This window comes from Cyrtonyx montezumae, unplaced genomic scaffold (assembly GCF_038088225.1).
Source record: "Cyrtonyx montezumae isolate F1298 unplaced genomic scaffold, pur_monq_1.0 scaffold_10, whole genome shotgun sequence".
Taxonomy (NCBI): domain Eukaryota; kingdom Metazoa; phylum Chordata; class Aves; order Galliformes; family Odontophoridae; genus Cyrtonyx; species Cyrtonyx montezumae.
The window spans coordinates 31,792,364-31,817,148 of record NW_027071826.1 but is presented as its reverse complement, the minus strand read 5'-3'; the positions used below and the strand labels follow the sequence as shown (position 1 = coordinate 31,817,148).

At 39.0% G+C, this 24,785-nt stretch overlaps 1 protein-coding gene across 6 annotated transcripts in view; it reads right to left on the bottom strand.

Annotated features, from left to right (window-relative positions):
• The window catches only part of SIPA1L1 (signal induced proliferation associated 1 like 1), a 198,792-nt gene that overhangs the window by 53,123 nt on the left and 120,884 nt on the right, over positions 1 to 24,785 (bottom strand). For all 6 annotated transcript variants that reach the window (XM_065754733.1, XM_065754732.1, XM_065754728.1 and 3 more), the window contains exons 4-7: positions 19,637 to 21,457; positions 15,319 to 15,449; positions 14,480 to 14,668; positions 9,222 to 9,396 (exon numbers count right to left, since the gene is read on the bottom strand). In XM_065754733.1, coding sequence (XP_065610805.1) covers positions 9,222 to 9,396; positions 14,480 to 14,668; positions 15,319 to 15,449; positions 19,637 to 21,134 — 1,993 coding nt within the window. In that variant the 5' untranslated portion in view covers positions 21,135 to 21,457. The remainder of the gene's footprint in view (positions 1 to 9,221; positions 9,397 to 14,479; positions 14,669 to 15,318; positions 15,450 to 19,636; positions 21,458 to 24,785) is intronic.

Genomic DNA, 24,785 nt, shown 5'->3' with positions numbered 1-24,785 from the left:
TTTCCTATCACACATAGTGAGCTTTTTGCATTTTCTGAGCAGGTAGGGTACACTGGAAAGTTTTACTACAAGAGAATGAGTCTTAAAACTAGGAGCATTTCAGTCAATTCTTTCCCCAAGCAAGAAGGAACAAAGAAGATCTTAAAACATTGCTGGAAAATTCTGCTGCTTAAGAGAAAATTTCAAACAAGTACGTATGACAGTTGCAGCTTTCATAGTCCATCTGATCAGATGAATCAACTCCTCATCACATTGCATTTACATGTGCTAGAAACCAATGTGTGGACTGTCACTAAAGAAGCTGGTAACAGTCCAAAATTTTCCTTCAGATGTCTTACAATAACTAAACCAAAGGAACGGGAAGACACTATTTTTATATTTACTTCTAGTAGATACATTAAGTAAATATAAAGCCAGAACATATGAAATCAGGAATAATATTTTTGACTTTCTGTACCCTTGATTTTTGACATGGCTTATTTTTATGCAAAAACACTTCAGAGTTGCAAAAAAGGAAACAACCTTAGAATATGATGCATCTCCAGTAAAGGAAAGAAAACGTTAAAGAAACTGTCTGGACCACATTTGGAATAGTATATGTTGTTATAGTCACTAAAATTAATGAGATTGTATTCAAACCAAGATAAGTGCAAAAGGAAATTACCAGGTAATACTGTGCATAGGGGAAGTAGAGAAATCCACATCTCCCGAATCAATAAAAACAACTTGGCTATTAGGGTTAACATCAGTAAAGCGCAGAGGAGACAACTGCAATATCTAAATGCACTCAAGAAAGAAAATGCAACAAGGGGAACTAATTGTTATTGAAATTAGTATTGCAACTAAAAGACTAATTTGGCCCAATGGTAAACATGAGGAACAGATATTAAATAAATTTAAAAGCATGACAAGCTTTCTAACCCTCAGAGTAGTGATGCTTAGGCTAATCAAAAATATAATGAGGGGATGCCAACAGGTTCCTTGCAAGCACCAAATATACAAGTGTCAACGGTTTACGGGCAGGTTCGGCCCGGTTCCGTGACGATTGGTGCGGGGGACCCACGGACCCACGCCCCAGGAAAGGGGAAGGGGGAAAGGGAAAAGGGAAAAGGGAGATGGGCCTAGGAACAAAACAGCGGCAACGATCTGAGGAGGAAAGCTAATTTACTAAATAAGATATCGGAAAGCAAAATAACACAATATAATACAATATAATTGGAATTAAAGCTAATAAATCAAATAAAATGAGCAAGAGAGAGTGTCCGATAAACCGAAGGCCTTACGCTAACGCTGAAGGCGGACGGCAGCGAGCACCCACTGCTGAGTCGATCCCAAAGGAAAGAGAGCATGTCCCGTGACCGCAGACAGTTTTTATCTTTCCCTCTGAGCGTAAACACGTAAGAACGCAAAGCATCGCAAAGTCCTCTGGGGAATGGAGTTCTTCTTCTCTTCTGAGACAGGTATACCTGGAACTATCGATGATCCACGGAGCTGGAGCATTAACTCTTTAAATGCACTACATGATGGTATGATGTGGAATACCAGTACCAAAAATCATAAAACCATGACATTCCACCCCTTATTCCACATCACTACATCATGTTTGATATATATGTATAGAAGAACTATGATTGACATGCATTAAATACACACAATGTATATATGTATATACATGGAATTAATGACTGCACTCGCCCAACATCAAATTCCCTTGTGGTACACATTGAACATCCCCATTCTTCTGCATCACCCACCAAGTGGACCCAGGTCCCTGAGCAAAAACAGTTCCACAGAGAGGTTTACCCTTTCCAGAAGCTGGAAGGACCCAAATTGCTTTTCCCAACATGTTCTTTACATGTACTACAGGGACCTTATCTCCCTCTACAGTAGGTAGAGATCTGGATTGGGCAGGACCATCGCGATTGATGGATCCTCGAGTGTTGACCAACCAGGTGGCTTCTGCCAAATGCTTCTCCCAGTGCTTAAAAGTTCCGCCACCCATTGCTTTCAACGTGGTTTTTAACAACCCATTGTACCTTTCAATTTTACCAGAAGCTGGTGCGTGATAGGGGATATGATAAATCCATTCAATGCCATGATCTTTGGCCCAAGTATTTACAAGAGAATTTTTGAAATGAGTCCCATTATCGGACTCAATTCTCTCTGGAGTGCCATGTCGCCATAGGACTTGTTTCTCGAGCCCTAAGATGGTGTTTCGGGCGGTAGCATGGGGTACTGCATATGTTTCAAGCCACCCAGTGGTTGCTTCCACCATGGTGAGCACATAACGCTTACCACTGCGAGATCGTGTCAAGGTGATATAATCAACCTGCCACGCCTCCCCATATTTATACTTTTGCCATCGCCCTTCCCCCCAAAGAGGTTTCATTCTCTTAGCTTGTTTAATTGTGGCGCATGTATCACAGTCATGGATAACCTGTGCAATAGCATCCATAGTTAAGTCCACCCCTCGGTCTCTAGCCCATTTATATGTTGCATCTCTTCCTTGATGGCCAGAGGTCTCATGGGCCCATCGAGCTAAAAATAATTCGCTCTTGTGTTGCCAGTCCAAGTCTGCTTGAGCCACCTTAACTTTGGCAGCTCGATCTACCTGATGGTTATTTTGTTGTTCCTCAGTTGCCCGGCTCTTAGGAACATGAGCATCTACATGCCGCACGTTTACAACCATATTCTTTATTCGGGCAGCAATGTCTCTCCACAGTTCAGCAGCCCAAATAGGTTTACCCCTCCGTTGCCAACCATTTTGTTCCCATTGCTGTAACCACCCCCATAAAGCATTTGCCACCATCCATGAGTCAGTGTAAAGATAAAGCACTGGCCACCTCTCTCGTTCAGCAATATCTAAGGCCAGCTGGACAGCCTTTACCTCTGCAAGTTGACTTGATTCTCCTTTTCCTTCAGTGGCCTCAGCAACTCGTCGTGTGGGGCTCCACACAGCAGATTTCCATCTGCGGTGCTTACCCACAATGCGACAGGATCCATCTGTGAACAGGGCATATCTCTTTTCATTGTCTGGTAGTTCATTATATGGTGGGGCCTCTTTGGCACGTGATACCTCCTCTGCTGGTGTTGTTCCAAACTTTTTACCCTCAGGCCAGTCCATGATCACTTCTAGGATTCCTGGATGACTGAGGTTCCCCATCCGAGCTCGCTGTGTAATCAGCGCAATCCACTTGCTCCAAGTGGCATCAGTAGCATGATGGGTAGAGGGAACCTTTCCCTTGAACATCCAGTTCAGCACTGGCAATCGAGGTGCCAGAAGGAGCTGCGTTTCAGTACCGATTACTTCGGAAGCAGCTCGAACCCCCTCGTACGCGGCTAAGATCTCCTTCTCAGTTGGAGTGTAGCGCTCCTCAGACCCCCTGTATGCCCGACTCCAGAATCCAAGGGGTCGGCCTCGGGTCTCTCCAGGAGCTCTTTGCCACAAACTCCAAGTGGGACCTTCCTTTCCAGCAGCAGTGTAGAGGATGTTCTTTACATCCTGTCCCGTCCGTACTGGCCCCAGGGCCACGGCACGGGCTATCTCCTGCTTAATTTGCTCAAAAGCCTGCTGCTGCTCAGGGCCCCACACAAAATCATTCTTCTTCCGCGTCACCCGATAGAGAGGGCTCACAATGAGACTGTAGTTTGGAACATGCATTCTCCAAAAGCCCACTACACCCAAAAAAGCTTGGGTCTCCGTCTTACTAGTGGGTGGAGACATGGCAGCGATTTTGTTAATCACATCTGTAGGGATGTGACGACGTCCATCTTGCCACTTTATACCTAGGAACTGAATTTCCTGTGCAGGCCCTTTCACTTTGCTTCGCTTGATAGCAAAGCCAGCTTGCAGAAGGATCTGGATTATTCTCTCTCCTTTCTCAAAAACTTCTCCTGCTGTATTGCCCCACACAATGATATCATCAATGTATTGTAAGTGCTCAGGAGCACTGCCCTGTTCCAATGCAGTTTGGACCAATCCATGACAAATGGTTGGGCTGTGCTTCCACCCCTGGGGCAAACGGTTCCAGGTGTATTGAACACCCCTCCAGGTGAAAGCAAACTGTGGCCTGCATTCTGTGGCCAATGGAATTGAGAAGAAGGCATTAGCAATGTCAATGGTGGCATACCACTTGGCTGCTTTTGACTCCAGTTCGTACTGGAGTTGTAGCATGTCTGGCACAGCAGCACTCAGTGGGGGTGTGACTTCATTCAGGCCACGGTAATCTACCGTCAGCCTCCATTCTCCACTGGCTTTACGCACCGGCCATATGGGGCTGTTAAAAGGTGAGTGAGTTTTGCTGATCACTCCCTGGCTCTCTAGCTGACGAATCAAATTATGAATGGGGAGGCAAGGAATCCCTGTTGGTTCGGTACTGCCGTCTGTGCACCGTTTTTGTAGCAATCGGTACCTGTTGCTCCTCCACTTGGAGCAACCCCACAACAGACGGATCTTCTGATAGGCCAGGCAAAGCAGACAGCTGCTTAACGCTGTCTGCGTCCACAGCAGCTATTCCAAAGGCCCATCGATACCCTTTGGGATCCTTAAAATATCCCCTTTTGAGGTAATCAATACCAAGTATACATGGAGCCCCTGGGCCAGTCACAATAGAATGTTTTTGCCAGTCTTTACCAGTGAGGCTTATTTCAGCCTCCAACATGGTTAACTCTTGGGAACCCCCAGTCACCCCAGAAATATAGATTAAGTCTGTCCCTTGGTGACTCGAGGGCATTAGAGTGCACTGTGCACCAGTGTCCACCAGGGCCTTATATTTCTGTGGTTCTGATGTGCCAGGCCATCGAATCCACACAGTCCAATACACTCTATTATCCCTTTCCCCCCCCTGGCTGGGGGCAGGGCCCCTCTATTTGTTACCTCTGTTATTTTTACGGCTACTGCCATGTCCGGCAGTCACTGGAGCAGTCACCTTCTTGGAGAAGTTCACCCTGATGGTTGATCTGTTTCGTAACTCTTTTACCCGTGCCTGAAGTGCAGATGTGGGTTTTTTATGCCACTTCTTCATATCTTCCCCCTGGTCACGTAGGTAGCGCCACAAGGCAATACGTGACATAGTCTTACTCTTGTCACTTCCTCGAGCAGGAGAACGTCCTCTTTTGATAGCTGAGACGTTACTGTTTTGGGAATCCTGGTTCCCATCAAATCTATCAGTTTCGTCAGAATCAAGCACAGTAGTCAGTTCGTCCATTATATCTTCTTGATTGCTCTCTAGTCTGTCCAGTCTTTCAGTTACCTTTACCAAGGCTGAAACATAAGCTCGTAGAGGGGTTAAATGTAACTCAATGTCTTGAAGTTTGTTAATCAGGTCATTTATAATGGGTCTTCTTTGTCTTCTGCCATACATTGCTGCTAATGTACTGGCATACTTGTCTGGTGCAGTCCTCGTGAATATACGCCACATAATTGGTGTACATCTGATTCTCTCAGGGTCATGCTCTTGGTTTGGTTCATCATGAATGAATGCAGGGTCATGTAACATTTCCACTACAGCATATTCTCTCAAATAATGTATGCCCTTTTCCATATCAGACCATTTCTTTTTCTCAGGCAACAGATCATCTCTGAAGGGATATTTTTCTTTCACGGCTATCAGCATCCGCTTCCAGAGAGTGAAGGGTCTGTTGTGGCATGTACTAATGCCTCTATCAATGGCAGAGTCCCTGGCAATGCTACCCAATTGGCGAGCTTCGTTACCATCTAGCCACACACTGTTGGCCCCACTGTCCCAACAGCGTAGTAACCAGGTGACAATAGGTTCACTTGCGTGGCGTGTAAAGTCTTTTCTCAAACTTCGAATTTCATTCATTTTCAGAGGTCGAGTAACATCAGTAACAATTTCTCTTTCATCTCCATCTCCTACTCTATCAGGGCTCATTGCCCTTCTAGGCGTTGGTGACCGTGATCTTGTTGGGTGACTCAGCCCTCCTACTGGAAAATCTAGAGTTCTGAACCACTCCTCTGGACCTCCTTTCTCCTCTTCTCTTGCAGTGTCTGGTTCCTCTACTTTCTCTTCTTCTCTTTCAGAGTCTGCTTCTTCCACTCTCAGCTCCTCCTCTTTCTTCTCTTCTAAGGGAGTTGAGACTTTTTTCATTTTCCGTCCTCTAACAGGGGCAACTGACATCGATTCTGGTATCACCTGTGGTTGATCATATTGTTTAGTATTAATGATCATTCTCTCTAGCTCGGCTCGAAGTTCATCTCGCTGAGCTATGAGGGAATTTAGTTCACCTTGGAGTTTGTCTTGTTGAGCCCGAACATGGGTCAGTTCATTTTCGTAATGGAATAATGTACCTTGGCAGGAAAGATACTCAGCTTTGAGGTGTTTTTGGTCAGATTGGAGGGTGTCTAATTCAGATTGGAGGGCATCTCGCTGGGACCGAAAAGCATCCATATTGGATTGGAAAGCATCTCGTTGAAACCGGAGGTTGTCTCGCTCGGTCTGGAGGGTGTCCATGTTGGATTGAAGAGCTTGTTGTTGAGACTGGAGGGTGTCTCTCTCAGATTGGAGGGTGTCTCTCTCTGTCTGGAGGGTGTCTCTCTCAGATTGGAGGGCGTCTCTCTCAGTCTGGAGGGCTCCTTGTTGAGACTGGAGGGAATCTTTCTCAGTCTGGAGGGCGTTTTTCTCGGTCTGGAGGGCGTCTCTCTCAATCTGGAGCGCGTCTCTCTCGGCCTGGAGGACTTCTTGTTGAGACTGGAGGGTGTCTTTCTCGATCTGGAGGGCGTCTCGCTTGGATTGGAGAGCTTCTTGTTGAGACTGGAGGGCATCTTTCTCAGTCTGGAGAATGTCTCTCTCAGCCTGGAGAGCATCTAGATTGGACTGGAGAGTCTGATTGTCAGTTAAAAGACTCTCTTTCTGGATCAGGAGACTGTCCCTTTCGGCTCGGAGACTCTCTCGCTCTATTTCAGAAACTCTATGCCTCTCTGGGATAGTATTGAATAGGGCCCGGTAAGCATAAGCCAGACCCCAAATAATTTGGGCCTCCTCAGATCTGTTTGAGCCGCAACATCCCTGTCTCAAATATCTGCTTAAGTTCTCAGGATCTTGCAGGTGTTCAGGAGAAAAGTTCCATGACACTGGTGATGCCCATTTCTCTAAAGTCTCTCCTAAGTCCCTCCAAACTCCCTGCCAGTCAGTATTCTCTGGCTCTGGAGAGGGTTTTCTCAAAATATTATAAATACAAATACTGAGTAAAAGTATATTCAGGGAGACTGACACCACAATCATAACAAGCATTGGATGGGCGTTCAGAAAACGCATAATGAATTCAAAGGAGTGGCCAGGAGTCTGTTTAAAAATCACAAGTTCCATAGAGTTAGCAACTTCATCTGGAGTTACTCCCTCTGGAGCTGAATGCCACATCATATACAAAAGCCAGGTAGGTATTTCCATCAGTGTTTTTAGTTTATCATACAGAGACCAAGCTCCATGGATCAGACTGGCAAACTTAATTAAGTCCCAGTACGTTCTGAGCATTACAAGGGAAAAACCGATGAAATGCAGTCCCTTTAAGACCAGTTTAAAAAGAGAAAGCATTTTTTTTTCTTTTCTAAAACTAGCTGGCAGTACCCAAAAAGTTTACAAATATCCCAGGACAACTGGCAGTACGCCCAGACTTCAAGGTCGTGTTTTGCTGTACAGCACCTGCAGTACAGATAAGCCTGCTAACGAGAGACAGAGATTCACTCTAAAAGTATGTCTCTGCTCGGCTAAGGCAGCTGGTTTTGCCCCACGTTGGGCGCCAAAAATGTCAACGGTTTACGGGCAGGTTCGGCCCGGTTCCGTGACGATTGGTGCGGGGGACCCACGGACCCACGCCCCAGGAAAGGGGAAGGGGGAAAGGGAAAAGGGAAAAGGGAGATGGGCCTAGGAACAAAACAGCGGCAACGATCTGAGGAGGAAAGCTAATTTACTAAATAAGATATCGGAAAGCAAAATAACACAATATAATACAATATAATTGGAATTAAAGCTAATAAATCAAATAAAATGAGCAAGAGAGAGTGTCCGATAAACCGAAGGCCTTACGCTAACGCTGAAGGCGGACGGCAGCGAGCACCCACTGCTGAGTCGATCCCAAAGGAAAGAGAGCGTGTCCCGTGACCGCAGACAGTTTTTATCTTTCCCTCTGAGCGTAAACACGTAAGAACGCAAAGCATCGCAAAGTCCTCTGGGGAATGGAGTTCTTCTTCTCTTCTGAGACAGGTATACCTGGAACTATCGATGATCCACGGAGCTGGAGCATTAACTCTTTAACTCTAAATGCACTACATGATGGTATGATGTGGAATACCAGTACCAAAAATCATAAAACCATGACAACAAGGTAAAACACTGGATTAAAGCAGGGCAAGTTACTGGATTTGTGATGAAAGAATCACAGCAAAAGCAGTTTTTGATGCACTGGAGCTGATGAATGCTTTTCTGCTATTGGGACTCATCCCCTTAAACTTCTTTGAATAAGATAGTGAAAAATTTCAGTAGAAATTGGTTAGTTTGAATATTTGAAGAAAACTTTCTCAAGTATCTTTACACAGATTAACAAATTGAATCAACTAGCAGTAGCTGATAAATTCTACTAAAATAAATCCTGAATATTTCTTTTATAGTTTCTGTCACCTAAAATCATCTTTCAACTGCATTTTTATTTTGTGTAATGTTTTATGGTTAAAGTTGATACTATAGCTGTCAAAAATAGTCTAATTTCTATAAATCTAAACTAAAATCATAGAGGCAAAAATACATCTGATAGCAGAAAAATAGCTCAGAGGAGAAATTACATGCAACAGACATAGCATAAAAGCAATAGATCAACTTGTCAAGGCAAAATTATTTGGGCTCCCAAAACTTTTTGAAACAGTTCATTAGCATATCATCCAAGAAATTCATGACATACCAACTCCTTTGATTATTCATGACACAATACAGTAATGATGGGCTTACAGTGCAGATAACAGTTCCACAGTCTACTGGTTTCTTGTTGAAGACTTAGTGGTAATTTCATACCAAATTAGTATACAAGTCCAATAATTATCAAGAGCATATGTGTTTGAGTCAAAGTACATACTTGCTCTGCTTTCACTTTCAATATTGAACAACTTTTTTGGCCATTGTAAAGAGGCTATTTTTAACAATTCTGTGAAAAAAATTGATTAGTTACTACATTATGTACTTTGTTCACCTAAGAGAAAAAAGACACCTTACTCTTTGTATCCAACTGAGCACGGTACTTCTCAAATCCTTTGAGCCGAACTCGTTCTCCCAAGAGCTGTAGAAACTCTTCAAAGGCTGGACCTGCTGATTCATTATTGTACATTTCCTCTTCTGTGCTTTGCCCAGCTTTGCAGTACATGATACCCACCTTGAGTTGGTAACTCAACTACAAAGAGAGAAAGACAAAAATTTTGTACGTCTGACAAGTGATATAATCACTTATTTACTGAATCCACTTCAGATTGTTTTTTATTAAACCCTTAATTAAGAAAGAAAAATGAACAGTCTGATTTCCAAAAGCTTTCATTGATTTTCAGCATAATTGCTTGATGACAGCATATTTAATACGAAGAGGTAGAATTGCTTTCCAAAGTGAAACAAACATTGATGTTCCTTATTTTCTGGAAGAAGACACTGTAGCTAGCAAATGGTGCATATCTTACACTGATCCATATGACTCAACAGTATCAGCTGAAAAACATCAGAAACTTGAATCCCCCTCTCTGGCTGGTACTGTAGTTATTGTTAGTTATTAGTTATTGCTAATATTGTAGCATATTATTCTATGCTAAACCTCCCATAAAGAAAGGTAGGGCACAACACTCACTCATTTCTGTAACCAGCAATAAAATAACAGTCTCTCAGATTTTCACTTTTTTAAAGAAAAGAGAAATTATTCACTTATTACTGCATTCAACTACTAAGCTTATGTTTAAAGAGTAAATTGCATTCATTGACAATAACAAAGCAGAAACTACCCATGTGAAAGTAACCCATTTTTTAAACCAATTGCAATTTTAATCCTTTGACACATACTGTTCCCACTGATTCCAAACTAATGCATACGTAAAAGGAGCCATACCTGCATCTTTTACGTCTGGACTACAGAAAAAGTCAGAGATGGAAAGAAAACAGCAATAGCAGCCACTTACTGACATCTCTGTAAGTGATTTCACATGCAGGAAATCTGACTGGCTGACAGCAAAAGAGTTTTAGAGTTTGTGCATGTAATAAAAGTAAATAATTTATTCTCTTACATTCACATTTTTTTAAAGGTTGCATTTCAAAAAACCATTAAGTATACCTGTCAGAACAAAATCTGAAAAACAGTTAAGAAAACCATCAAGAGGTTTAAAGGTGCGTGCTGTAGTTTACTATGAAATGCAAACAGGTATTTGTAGAGCCACTGAAAGCAAAGTTATCTGAATATACTGTGATTTGCTCCAAAACCTCCTGTAATAGTTCATGAGACAACATTTTGGAACTTGCTGAGGTGATGTGGACAAACTCAAACCAAATAAAATTCATTAATTTTAACTTATTATTTTTACAGTGGGATATTTTAAAAACCCTCAGAACCGGTTCTGTTCTTTCTCTAAATGAAACACAATTTAAAATGTAACATTTCTAAAAAGTGCAATACTTTTACTACCTAAGATGAATGGTGACAAAATATTAGAAGTAAAAAACACAAGTAGGGGAAAGAAGAAAGCTAAAGGCTTAGTTACTACTGCTGGAGAAATCAAGCACATGTAACAAGTCAGTTCTGGGGCCCCTACAAAATCTTCTTTGTTTTATCCTCTGACATAGTAACTACTTAAAATTTATCTTCTAAATATGTCTAATTTCTTTTGTTGTAAAACATGAGTATAGCTGATCTATTACTTATTAAATATCTGTTACTTATTACTTATCCATCTATTACTTATAGATAGAATATTTACAGGCCAACTCCCAAAATAACAACTATACTTTCAGTACACCAGCAGAGCCCCTGACAGACTATTCAGGAACACTCATTGTTCAGATGCAAGTTCTCTGTCTTCTCCGAGGAGAAATACAATGGGAGAAGGTGCTTCTTGGAACCACAATGCCTTAGCTGTTCTGCTAAGTGAAAGTTTCTAGAAATTTCACTCAAACAAATTAGGACAAAGAAAACCATTCTCACCAAGTACATATATGCTACTGAACTTTAAATTTTAGATAAAGAAAATATTTCCCAGGGAATAAACACAAAACGGATCCTCAATTTCCAGAAGCAATGAAGTAGCTGCCCTTTGTGCCTTTGAAAATGTCACCATGAGGAATTAAGGACCATGCTGAAAATGTAAAATTCCTTCTTAAATTTGCTGAACTTAAAACAAAAACAAAATTCCTAAGGACAATGCAAGCTGCTATAGAAAAATAAACATCTACTGGAAGAATGACACTCAGCCCCCTTACTACAACTTATTCTAAATCTAGGGTCTTTAAGAGTATAGCTCAAAATAAGAAAGAAAGAAGGAGTTGAAGGAAGAATTGCAGTGTGGTAAAGCTTTGAGAGAAGCAGCTTCATTTTAATAATCTGGAAGCATTTACATATATAAATATGAGGGAGAAGTGCAATTTCAGTATTCACCTAGCACATCTCAGATTTAACCAGTCAGCAATTTTATAATATAAATACAGAATTATATTAAAAGCTAAGTGACGTAGCACAGTATTTCCATAAAATCCTACTGGAATAAATCAGTAACTGTCCTGATATTCAAATTTTGAAATAATATTTGGACATAAACAAGAAGTTAGTATGAACTACACATTCAAGAAAATTAGTAGATGGTAATTAGTCAAGTCAGGAAGGTACCACTGCCATAAAGAATGATCGGATTGCATCTTTATATAGAACCATTCAAACGAATACGTTTTAATAACACCAATAGAAAGAACAGCTAGGTGAGAGCCATGTGGGCTGTACATAAAGAACAGTCAGATGTACACTGACTTTAACAATCTGACGGGAATAAGGGACATGGAACTTGACGTGAAACACCAGTACCAAAATTGGGGCAAGAAGAATATCTCCATTCTGATACTAGACATCATACTCAGTTCAGATACCTACTTTCTTAAGATACTGAAAGATTAGTAGAGACAGAACTCACCCCCATTAAAAATATACAAAATTCAGAGAAAATATGCTGCAAGCAGAAACTTGAAAAGTACAATCTGTTTAGTTTACCATAAACAAGACCAACAGATTATTTAATTACTGCATACAAAAACCTTTGCAAAAAAAGAATCTCACACCAAAATGACTCTTAAGATGTAGCAGTGAAAAATATCAGAAGAAAAATCTAGAAACTGAAAGAAGATTAATGTAAATAAGTGCAAATTCATAAACATGAAAACTAATAACTGCTTTAAAATCTCTCAAATATTAAAAAAAGATAGCCTAGCTTAATCAAAACTGTCAAATAAGTTTTATTAAAGCACACAAATTTGTCTCAAGTGAGGGGGTATAGGGTGAAACTAGCTAAGTCAGGCTAGGGTCACCTTGTAGTCTTAACTCTTAACAAAACTTCCTGCTTGCTACATCAAACAGGCACCTGTTCATGTAGTAATGAAACACTGTGACACACAAAGTGAAAAAAGTGATAAACATTCTGTGTACCTAATTAGTGGAGCAGCTGTTCCCCAAATTTGTGTTTTAGCTTGGAACTGATAAAAATGCAGCTTCTAATTAGTACAGAGTGTGCTTATCTTTTTTTCTGTTGGAAGTGTCAAACTGCTTCATTACTACAAAAACAGAAACATACTTTGATTTACAAAGTACATTTTTAACTATCAACTACCCTTAATGATTTCCAAATGCTTATGCAGTAGAAAAAAATTAAAATCTACCCCATCCTACAACATACTGTAAGTTGTTATGGACTTGTAGGATATTTTTTGAAGTAAGGATATTTTCGCCTTCAACTTTCATAACTTTCTGAAGTAATTCTGCTAAAGTGCTTTCCTAATTAGGTATTTAATAGAATTTCTTTTCTTCCTCTTAAGAAAACTTTCAATCAATATTGTTTAAATTTGAGGTTCTTGACTGGCATTTCTGTAAGGTTCTTATCTTAGAATCCAGCAGATCGTTTCTGGAACCACCTTGGATTAAATTTCATCCTTGTTTCCACTGCTGAAAAAGGAAACTTCGGGAAGAGATAGAGAGATCCCTGGTTCAAATTGCCTAACAAACTTGATTCTGGATAAAAAGCAGATCTGATTTAGGCTCAAGGAATAAATCAGTAACATTAAATACGCTTTTTTAAAACACTGCTCTAATTATCTATGGAAAAATGCCTCAAACCTATTAGGTTCTGATCATGTGAAAGCAGGAAGTTATATTGGGTATTCCTAAAAATTATTTTTATTTTTTAGCAGACTTTGTGGTAAACTTGGCTTAATCCTAAGACACTTGTTGGCTCATCTCATCATCCTCTCAAGGAGTCACTAATCCAGGATGCAAAGCAGCCATCCCTTTCCTCAGTACATCACAGCATGCTCTTTCTGAAATAAATGAGCATATGAAACTAACTGGAGGGCAGAAAGTTTAGCTTAAGTTTTCCTTCTGGTAGGTGTTTATTTGAGGATTCTCTATTTTGTACAGAGCCACTGACCAAATAATTATGATAGTCACCAATATTTTTTAGAATAGCCACACTCTCCTCCTTGTGGTGCAGATAATTCAACCTTTTCCTATTTTATAGTGGCTATATTTCAATGTCAGACTGACAGCAAGAAGAAATAGTAACAGATTTTAAATTTGGGCAGAAAAGGCTGATTGTAAGCACCAAAAAAAGACCAGAAGACAGACACCAACTGTGACATCACTGTCATGATTTTTAATAATAAAATTCATTTTACACACTGACTTCCATTTTGCTAAGTCTGAGCTATATAGTTAATAAATCTTGGTTCCATTTTTAACAAGAAAAGAGGTCTACCACCCAAACAAAAATCATCTGCATGAAGATGTTTAGAATATTTTGTCATGTAATTTGTTTCAGAAAGGCAAAAAACACCCGTAGGCAGCACACTAATGTAATTGTCGTGCCAAATACAACATTAGTATATTGCAGCAAATCATTCAGTGACTTTGGAGATTTCTATTTTCATTACAATAACAATGCCAGTGGAAAACAACTCCCTGCTCCATCTTTGAAAAACCATCACTTAATCTCTTTTAAAGTAAATTAAAATGGACAACTGCCATAACATTAATATAAAATGTTAGATTACTTCCCACAGTGAGCATGATTTCAATAAATCCAAATATTCTGCAAAACTAGGGGGAAAAATACACACAACTCTCCCCATAGAAAAACTTCAGTATAAAAGAGGCATTTTACTAAACTGATTCAAATCTCTTAAAATTATAGTAGTTTTGCAGTTCTGTCAGTAATCTGAAAGTTTAAGACAATCGACAACTTTGCACTTACCCCTTGTTCATCCAACTTCATAAGCTGTTCTGTGACTTTAGGAGTGTTGAATGCCAGCCTTAGGCAATGAATATTCAGTTCAGGAACCACATACTCAAGCACTTCTTTTAGGGGAAGTCCTCTGGCTGTGCAGTGCTTTGCAGTTGAAGGAATAGCATCTTCCAGCACAGAGCCTCTTAATGTCATCAGCTAAGCACAGAGAACAAAAATAGCTTGCATGTTGAATTATGCACAGAATCAAAGCTCATTAACAAGAGCATTGGAGCAAAATACACTTTTCTATGATTCTCGATGGAGTCTGAGGACATTGGGTACTTCATGTTGCATGGAACAGACACCGACATGCAAAATGCCACTCATCCTGATAACTAACAGTACTTAGAACATTTGAAATAATTCAAAATTTGTTACAGATTTTATCTCAGAAAAAAAGGAACACTCTGAAAACATTAGGAGTAATGTTTCCAGTGAAACATTTCTAAGTATAAAAGTATGCTTCTCAGGTCTAACCACTGCCACTGGAAATTGGAGGAAATAATTTTCCTACTCTTTGCTTGTTTGTAGCTAGTATAGCTCCAGTAACTTACTTAAACTCTAACCAAAATAACCTTCACAGTTTTTTTCTGGATGTTAGAGAATTACTAATTCGCTGATACACTTGTCTGTATTCTTTGCAATGCAAGCTGTGGTATACCCTTCATTAGGAAATTCCTGCATTGTACACAAAGAGGAGACAGAAATGTATCCCCATGGAAAAGCAAAAAACTCCACATCCACACACCATTTGATTTAGACTGTTCCCTTCCAGTTTCTTTTCACATCGTTCCTGAACTGCTTACCTCACTGGTTCTGAAAATGATCCGGTAGTTGTACTGAGGTCCATTTTCTTTTATTTCCTCTGGTTTTTCTCTTCTTATACTCACAGCTACTGGACCAAGGTTCTCATCTGCCCCAAAATAGTTCCAGTGTTCTTGCATATTAACAGCAAACAAATGAAACAGATAAAAGTCAGTCTTACTTTCCAATTGTATTTTCATGTTGAGTTATCATACTGGCAACAAACTGCCAGTTGCACTAGAGTCAGTTCTGGTACCAGGATTTTGTTCTTCTCCTTCAGTTCCCTAATGAGCTCCATTTATACGAGAAGGCTGAAATTCAGCGTTGCATTTTCACAAATTTAAGTAAAATAGGATACATATCTTATTTATGTTAGCTTTTCAAGTCAAATCCATGTCATTCACATTGAGCTAAATTTTCCTCCATAAAATACAAAAAACAAGGGAGCCAAACACAGCACAGTGAGAAACTCATGACTCGATATTAAAAATGTGAGCACTAGACAGTTGTACCCAAAAGATTTAAATTACTTCTATATCAGAAAGAAGCAAAAAATAGTCTTACAAGTTACTGAAAAGGTGAAAAACTGAAGAAGCAAGAAGTTGAAGTCTTGCTTAAAATCAAAATGAATACAGGCAAAAAAGAATAACAACTATTTAACAGCTAAGTGCTGAGCAATTCAGAGTAAATTTAAAGTGTTGAGTCTAAAACCAGCATAGCTGGGGTGGTGGCAGAGAGTAGAACACAGGGTTGGAGAAATTGCTCACTGAGTAGTGGATTTTTGATGCATGCTTTGCATTTATTTAATTATAAACATGTAAAGTCAAACCTACGTATCCTGTCTGGTGATGGAGATACATCACCATGAATTCAGCAACTTATAAATGAAGCTGCACATTTTTCAAGTAACAACTGAATTTAAAAATACAATACCCAAAAATTTGAGAGAATGTCAAAAAATAGTCGAGCATTTTGCAAGAAAAAAGTCCTACATCATCCCATTCCATATGCTGCATGCCTGCATATATGAATGAATTTATACAAGCACAAAAATGGAAATCCAGTGCAATCTGAAATTTCAGCACTTGAAAGAAGAAATGTGAAATTCCCTGGAATAATAACAAGAAAGGAAATCTAAACATACTCTCCATACCACCATACATAAATTATTGGTTATTCATAAAGAATATTCATAAAGAAACTAAAATGAATTACAACTTTTACAGCATTCTGATATGAGTTGTTCTGCAGGGATAAAGTACAAAATATTTGAATATCACCATCAAGAACTGCATCTGTAAAGATACTAAAAATAGATACCAAAACACATTATTTCCCAATGAATGGCAGTAATTTTCCAAAGCATAAATCAGTTACTATCTTAAAAATCAGAGTATTTTTTAATATTTTTATGTTATCCATACTGATTATTGTTATACTTTTCTCCAAGAGATACCATACTTTTCAAGTAGGTTCTCTTTCCTTGTGAAACCACACATGCCCTAGAATTTCTCCTTTATTTTCACAAAGAGGGGCTGGCCATTCACCTGAGGGTCTCTATACCATCACCCTGTCTTTTGTCAGTGTTTTCCATTTAAAGATTTCAGAGCATGCAAGACCCTAAAGAAAGCAAGTGTGGTTTCCACCAAACACCTCTATAAGTCCTTAAACGCCAATACCCTGCACAGAGGTAATTAACATTCAACAGTCTTCTTCTACCTTTTAGAATAACCTGTAAATATTGTCATAAGTCTTGAGCAACTGAATTAGTAGTAAATGAGGAAACTGAATAAGTTAAAACATATACATAAGTCTTATTAAATCTTGACGTTGCTCCATTGATAGAAGCCCTATAGATGCCACAGACAGTCTCCCGTTTAAAAATCCAAGACATCTTATCAACATCCTACATTTTTCTTCTCATTTTTTCCACCCTGGGATGCTTTAACTTGCCAGTTAAGTTGTTAATACCTACTAACGAGTCCAAAAATTATGCTAGAGTTTGTTTTGTAATTACCATTCAAGTAACAATACCTGTAAAGAAGAACCTGTTCCTTCCACATAATTATAGATTCCAGCTGCATCACCATAAGCATCTTACTTAATTACAGTCCATTTTGGTTTCAAGGTATCTGTGAAGCTACTTCCATTCAGTAACTTTTTTTTTTTTTTTTTTTTTTAAGACAAAAGATTAAAAGGGCCTGCTGCCTTGACTAACAGATCCTACCCAAGCCACCTTTGATCACTGTAGGTGATATTCATAAGAAAGATGTAACCTCCTCTTCATATAAAAAATTTCTGCATCATCACTTGTTCCACATTACACAAAACTGTCTATTACAACTTGATTTTACTTGATTTTTTGTTCCTCGTACACTACTTGAAGTTTGATCACAATTGTACCTCTGGGGGAAGAATAGTAGTTAAAAAAAAAAAACCCTGTTTTGGGTGTTTTATATCTGCGAGGTTTTGGTGTATCTAACAACACATCTAAACAATGTCTTTTTACAGAAGCCATTACAACAAAATTTCTTGTAAAAGAAATTTCTCTGGCCCATATTCTGTAAACAAACACAAGCACGGTCATTTTAAAATCCAGGTAAAAGTAATTTTAAAATTTCTTTAAGCCATAAAACAAAAGAAAATTTAATACTAGAAAATAAAAGTTACAACTCCTCCTTTCTACTTAGCCCCGACATATACGCATATTGATGCTATTACCTGGTTACCTCTCACATCTACCCTTAGGACTAGATTATGCTCTGTTTATCTAATTCACGTTAGTAACTACTAGAAATAAATGAAAATACAATGGTGGATGCCAAGAGACTAGCATGAGGGTGTGGTTTCCCTCTGGGAGGAGATAAACTAATAAACTGTTATGGGCTCAGTGCTGTGACCCCTGCCTGTGCCCCCTTCCTGCCTTACTGTTTGCTGCCCATGCTCACCTAGCACTGGCTTCTGGTATTTCTGATTGTAAAGAAACTGATTTGACTCACCAGAACTGCAGTACATCGAAGAATTTATTGTAACGGCAAGATTTCTGCTTGGTAAGTAGCTTGAACTGTTCTACTACATTTTCAGAGAACAAGAGGACTGATATGAGGAAGGGGTAAGAATAAAGCCTTATTTTTAGTTCTGAAACACTGCTAATCAGGTCACACAAGGCTGCACCATTTGCTGCTGACTGCAAAACGCTGCCCAGAGTAGCGAGGAATCAGGTTGTGTCGGAGAGGGCAGATGAGCAGGGAACTACAGACAGAGCTCTCTAATCTCAGACTCTCCCCTCCAAACATACTTCATCCTATACTGTGCATCTGGCTTACAAGTAATCAGTATTTTTCAGCATTCTTTTCTCTCCAAACGATGTGGACCAGCACTCTCAAAAACCATTTACCATGTCTGTCTCCCAGCCCTAAAAGACTACAGAAGGAAAAGACATGACAAGAGCCACCCAAACAAGGGACAATGCAGGAAGGAAGAGACAAGAGACAGACATACACTAGGAGGCAAGGGAAAAATTGGAGATGAGATCATTAGCTGTAATCCACAGTTAATGAGCTGAAGTTTCTCTGGAATGACCATCCACTTATTTTAACTAGGCATTCCTGTTGCTTTAATCTGCAGGAAACAAGCTCTTCAGAGCTGCCTTCATTAAGCAAATGAAACCCAATCCTGGACACTAGTACCTAAGGAACAAGTATTTGTCAGGTCACTCATTAAACCTACTCTGTCTATCACAAGATGCAGTAGCAAGGCAAACAGCCCCGCAGGCAGAATTATTATTATTTTTTTTTAATTCAAGAGAATTTTGCCTGCAATATTTTTACTTTTCATTTTTTTCAAGAGCAAAATAGAGTATGATCTGCATCTCAGTGCCAGAATCATTTTGGTGAGGAGGTATCTGGATCATGTTTGGGTCTTGCTCATTCCAATGGAATGGAAGTTTTGATCCGATTTTTTTTTCCTCCCTTCATCCAGGGGAAATAATATTTCCTGGTTTCAACAAAATCACACAACAAAATAACCATATTCTATATTTTCAGACAAATTCTATTAGACAAAGCAAGTTCTGACTGAAACATTTTACCAGTGTGTTTCTTAACAAGTGATTATTTATAGATATACAGCTGTGTGTGTGCGTATAAATATAATGTATATACACTTTGATTTTATATATGTGTGCATGTACATAATATATATACTTAATGCAAGTATTACTCTTATACGTCAGCCTAACTTTATACGTTGGCTAACACACTGTTATCATTAACAGATTGCACATTGTTATTAACACCAGAAAAAACAAAATCTACTTACCTTTCTGGTAGAAAAATTTTCGGTAATAATATGCACCAAGGTCTACATGTTCAACAATGTATCTTTTCACTCTGTCTAGATGCAAAATCAAATTCTCCTTGGGAACTTCTAGAACTGCCACTCCAGCATTTGTACAATGAGAACTCAGAGTTGACTCAAACGAGGCACTTTCGCATCCACTGAAGGAACCTGAATTAGATTTGGAAAGGCTTATCTTCCTCTCCCCTTCCCCACCAATTTCATTACGAAAATAAGGACAGCTCATCACAAGTTCATTGCTTTTATCATCCCCCTGATCCATATTGAGACTTCCTTTTGAATTCAGATCTTCAGTGCTGCCCATTGGAGAATTGAAACTTGCAGAATGAGATAAGGGTCCAGAGACAAGCGATGCTACAGCAGCAGCAGATGCTCCTGTTGTTGTGTTCCTTCTTTTAATAACATTATGCCTGTTGATCGCTGCTTCATTTAAATCAAATAAAATACTCTGTACATCGTAATGAGCAAAACACTTCGGACAAGTCCAAGGCTTGACACTATCTTCTGACCTGTTATCTTCAAGATCTGAAGACTTCCCAAGCTCACCTTCACCTTTGGCATTACGCAGCTTACGAAAAATGGATGAATCTCCTGTTTCTGATTTTGAGCGTCTCTTGAGTGGCTTCTCCCTTTCCTTAAAGAGTCTCAGGTTCTCCCTTTGCGTAATAGGTCCATCAATCACATCCAGAGAGAAACCTGAACCCTTGCTTCCGCTGGCAATCAGGAGTTCACTGAGCTTACTTGTGCCTGGGCTTCTCTGATCAGACTTTTCATCTTTATAGCCCTTTAGTAAGTCAAAAAAACTTTCCCCTGAAGTTCCCTGCTTATCTATTGAAGATGTGCTGCCATACTCTCTATGCAGGGATGGTCCAGATTTAAACGTGGGTGAAATACATTCATCAAAACTATCCACATCAAGCTCACTTATGGTAATGTCACTGTTGCTACGCTGTCTTATTCTGCGAAGAGCTTTCCTTGGGGAACTGGGATAACCATCAGGTGTAAGAAACCTGGAGTCTAGATTCTCAGATTGTCTGGTCTTGCTTTTAAGTGTGTTCTGGATACTCTTTAACATGACAGAATCACTAGCATTCAGGTTAACAGAGCTTCCCTGACTCCCAGGACTGCTTTTAGAAGACATGCTGTCAAGACAACTGGCAGTTTCAATATCTTGGCTAGACCTGCTTGTTTCCTTGATGTTCTCCTTCCTTGGGGGCCAATCAGCAATTCTTGCCCTAACCCCCATTTTGGGGACTCCAGGAGTAGAGGTAACATGATGGGAACTTTCATTGCGAGGAGGTCCAACTGGAGCCATGACTGCAGATCCTAAGCTGCCATTCTGTGACCTAAAGCGCCTCATGTAGAAGTCATCTGAGTGGACTTTTGAGGCGCCATCTGTTCCAACTGACACACCAGTGGCCACAGCCCTTTCAGTCTGGGACCGCTTCAAGCTGGTCATGATCTTTCAGTATGTTCAACCTCAGTAAGTTCCAAAAGAAAATACAGTCATTTCGGCTTCTTAAATGCACAGTTTTCTTTTGGAGAATAGTCTCCAAAACATAAAATGGTTGCATGAGATCTTAAACATGGACATTTAAGGATACAGTTAAATGCAAAATATCTAGAAAATGCAGATACTCAGTAAGTTTTGAAAAGTTGTAACTTCTTGTAACTTTTGCATCTTAAGAAGTAGCCATGTTCCAATACATTCAAGTCGCTTTAATATCCCTTGTGCTCCAAAACGTCAGAGCAGTAATCCAATCATTTATGCTTCCTTTAAGCCTAGAACAGAGAAAAAAGGAGATAAAAACATTAATCATTTTAAATGCAACTTTTCTATCAGAACAATCATTACACAAAGTTAATATTTCCAACAGGCATGTTTTTAAATCTCATTGACCTTCATCTCAGAAATGCAGAGTTGTGTTACACAGTGGTAAAGTTTTCGAAATATTGTTGATTTTGAAAGAAACCCAAACTTTCATGTGAATTCCATGCTTAAATACAAAGTTTGCATTATTAACTGACTAGCGATATATATATATTTATTTTTGTTAAGTTAGTGGACAGTTACACAAAACACAAGTAGAAAGCTTATTTCCGCAGCTGATGGACGCATGCAACATCCATTTCCTGTAGAATCGGCAGATGAGCCAGATCAGAAAGCCAAAAATTTTTTAAAGGTTTATAAACAAAATGACCATTTGCAAGTTCTATATCCTTGGTTGCAATGAGGTATTAACAATGCCTATTCAACTTTTCTATTAATATAAATAACCATCATATGATAACAAAAAAGGAAGGAAGCTAATTAGCAAACAGATGAGAAAGCAACAATAGAAAGAATAACACTTAACTCTATGTATTAAGACAGCCTTATTTGCAAATTAGCTGAATATTCCATAAAGTATGTATTCCCCCTCCCAAATTTCACAATGCATATAAAAACTAAAGCTAAACAGAAACACATACTTTTAAATAACTTGTGATACAAAAAGCTTCCTTTATTTCCCCAGCTAACAAAATACCATCTGCCACAGCTCCTGTCTAATCCAGCTTTACAAAGACTATGGAACTTAAATGTTTTCCCATACCTCATCAGTACCAAAGTGATTACAAAGCATTATACCATCCTTTGAGGAGCTAAAAAAAAAAAACCAACACACACATAAAAAAACAACCACAAATATGCCCTTGTTGGTAGAAGACAAAAGCATGAGATTGTCACGATAAAATCTTGCATTGCTGTTCTCATCCTTTAGCACAAAGAAGTTAATAATTTTCAAAGGCTGAACCAATTACACAAAATGTGGCCTTTTAAATATTTGCCAATCATGTATGCAGAGATGCTGCTGAACCAGCAGCACACTGACAGTACAGTATTGTCTACAAATCAAGGCTTCCTGATGGTTCCAGGGAAACCAGTGCTTCCTTCAGTCTCTTCACAAAATTGTATACTACTTCGAAAATACCAAGCCAGGGCACTTTCTTCTTCCAAAAGCAGCATGTTTTAACTTCACTAGCCATTAACTTCACTGATTTGAAATAATAGTTGCTACTTATATAAAACTGAGCACGTGAGAAATATTTAAAAATGAAAGTTGACTGCATTGTACACAAGCAGTTACCCACCATTTAGTTCTGTTGCAGGAACTATGAAACAATAGTAGTTGTTTTTTAGTTCCATCTCAATAATTAGAATATCTTTAGAAAGGCTGTCTACACATGTAGCTGTTGCAAAATTCCTTAATTTGAAACTATACAAGTTTTAAATGTCTGACAAATTTCAAACACAGTTCACTTTGAGAAGCAACGAAGCTGACGAAATTTCATGTACAAATCAGAGCAACAAAAGAAAAAAATACTGTGCACCTGTACACAACTGAGCGTTCTGCCTATGCTGTAGCAAAACATTTATGCAATAAATTCTATGCACTGTATAGCCTTTTGTAAAGAGATATATAGACTTGTTTTACAGGGATAATTCAAGAAAACTAGAATGAAAACTCAGGAGAGGAAGAAGGTTGAGCTACAAGGAAGAATCAAACTGATGGTGGTGTCCTGAACAAGCAACAACTGTCTTCTGCCATACACTCCTCTCCACAGCCTGTAACTAAATGCAAACCTTCCTTCCTTCACCATTCCTCTTCTATCATCAATATCTATGAAAGCAAAGTATACATTCCCTCCCCCTCCCCCCAAGTGCTGGTCCTCACTGATAACCCACTAGTACAAGTTTCTCATTAACTCAAGGGCAGAAGTTCATGCATAGCTCTATAAATTCCCAAGCTTGGTGTTAACCATAAAAACATTGAAAATGCTACTAGTTTCTGTGCAAGTCCATTCCATCCACCCACCCAACCCCACAGGGACAACTACTCTAAACAATTAAGGGCATGCATATAATACAATCTATATACATAAATACATACTGCACACATAATAAGCATTCTGGGAGCTTATTCTTGACCTGGTGCATATATGTTACCTTCATTAGTTACATGACCAGACAGCACATTTTCCAAACAAAGCACTTTCTCTGTTCCTGAGTCAGCACTGAAGGTGTCTCTCTGGTGACCTGCAGTTCCATTTTCCTCATTGTTTTTTTGCAATTGCCCTACTTCATATGCTATAGCAGCTGGAATACATGTGGCGTAAGAAATGATTAAGGACATAGTTCATGGTACACTGAAGAATTGAATGCCTTGTCTATATTAATTAAATCACCTAAAATGAGTTTTTGGAGACCGTAACTACCTGCCTGTTGCTTGTTTCACTAGAGTTTCTTGTTTCTGGTGTCTTGAGACCTAACAGCATAAACTAGAAGATCTAACTAGCTCCAAGCAAAATAAAGCAAGACCATCATCCATGATAATATTAAAAACTCAGGAAGCGTAGATCCAAGATAGACTGCATAATAAATCTAATAGAAAACAATAACAGCAATCTGTACTTTGTTTTCTCATATTCATTACCGTCAAAATAGGATAGCAATAAAGTGTGAATCAAGTTTTATTTAAATGACCACAAGTTACCAACTACTAGATGGTATTATGCACTGGAAACTGCAAGAAGTTAAATACACAGTCACAGAACTGCTAAGTAAGTTTTAATAGATCACAAAATATGTTGTCAACTGCGATTAGTTACAGCTGCAAGATAGGCAGTACGATACCTACTTTCTACAAATGACAGCAGTAATTGTTTAAGGTAACAATACTTAATACTACTTGACATGCAAAAAATATATATAATTCAAGATACAAGCTATACATCTATTCAAATAGACTATGATGAGGACAAGCTAACATAATCAGGAAAAGAAAGGCCTCTCCAATTCATCTGAACGTAGTGAGGGAGCTAACAAAACACACAGATGAGCAGCTACATATTAGAAGACAAATGAAAAACACAGGAAAAAAAAACTTACAGAAAGAGGCACACTAAAATTTAGTACTGATCATAGCAATTAAAAAGCCATCAAGAGAACAACTAGGAAAACCAGCAATCTGCTTATCAGATTGCATGTAACAGAGCAGGCCTGGGACCTGTTCAAAACAAGTCTCCAACAGGTCTCAAATCTTTAGGACTAAGTGCAGTCAGTACATAC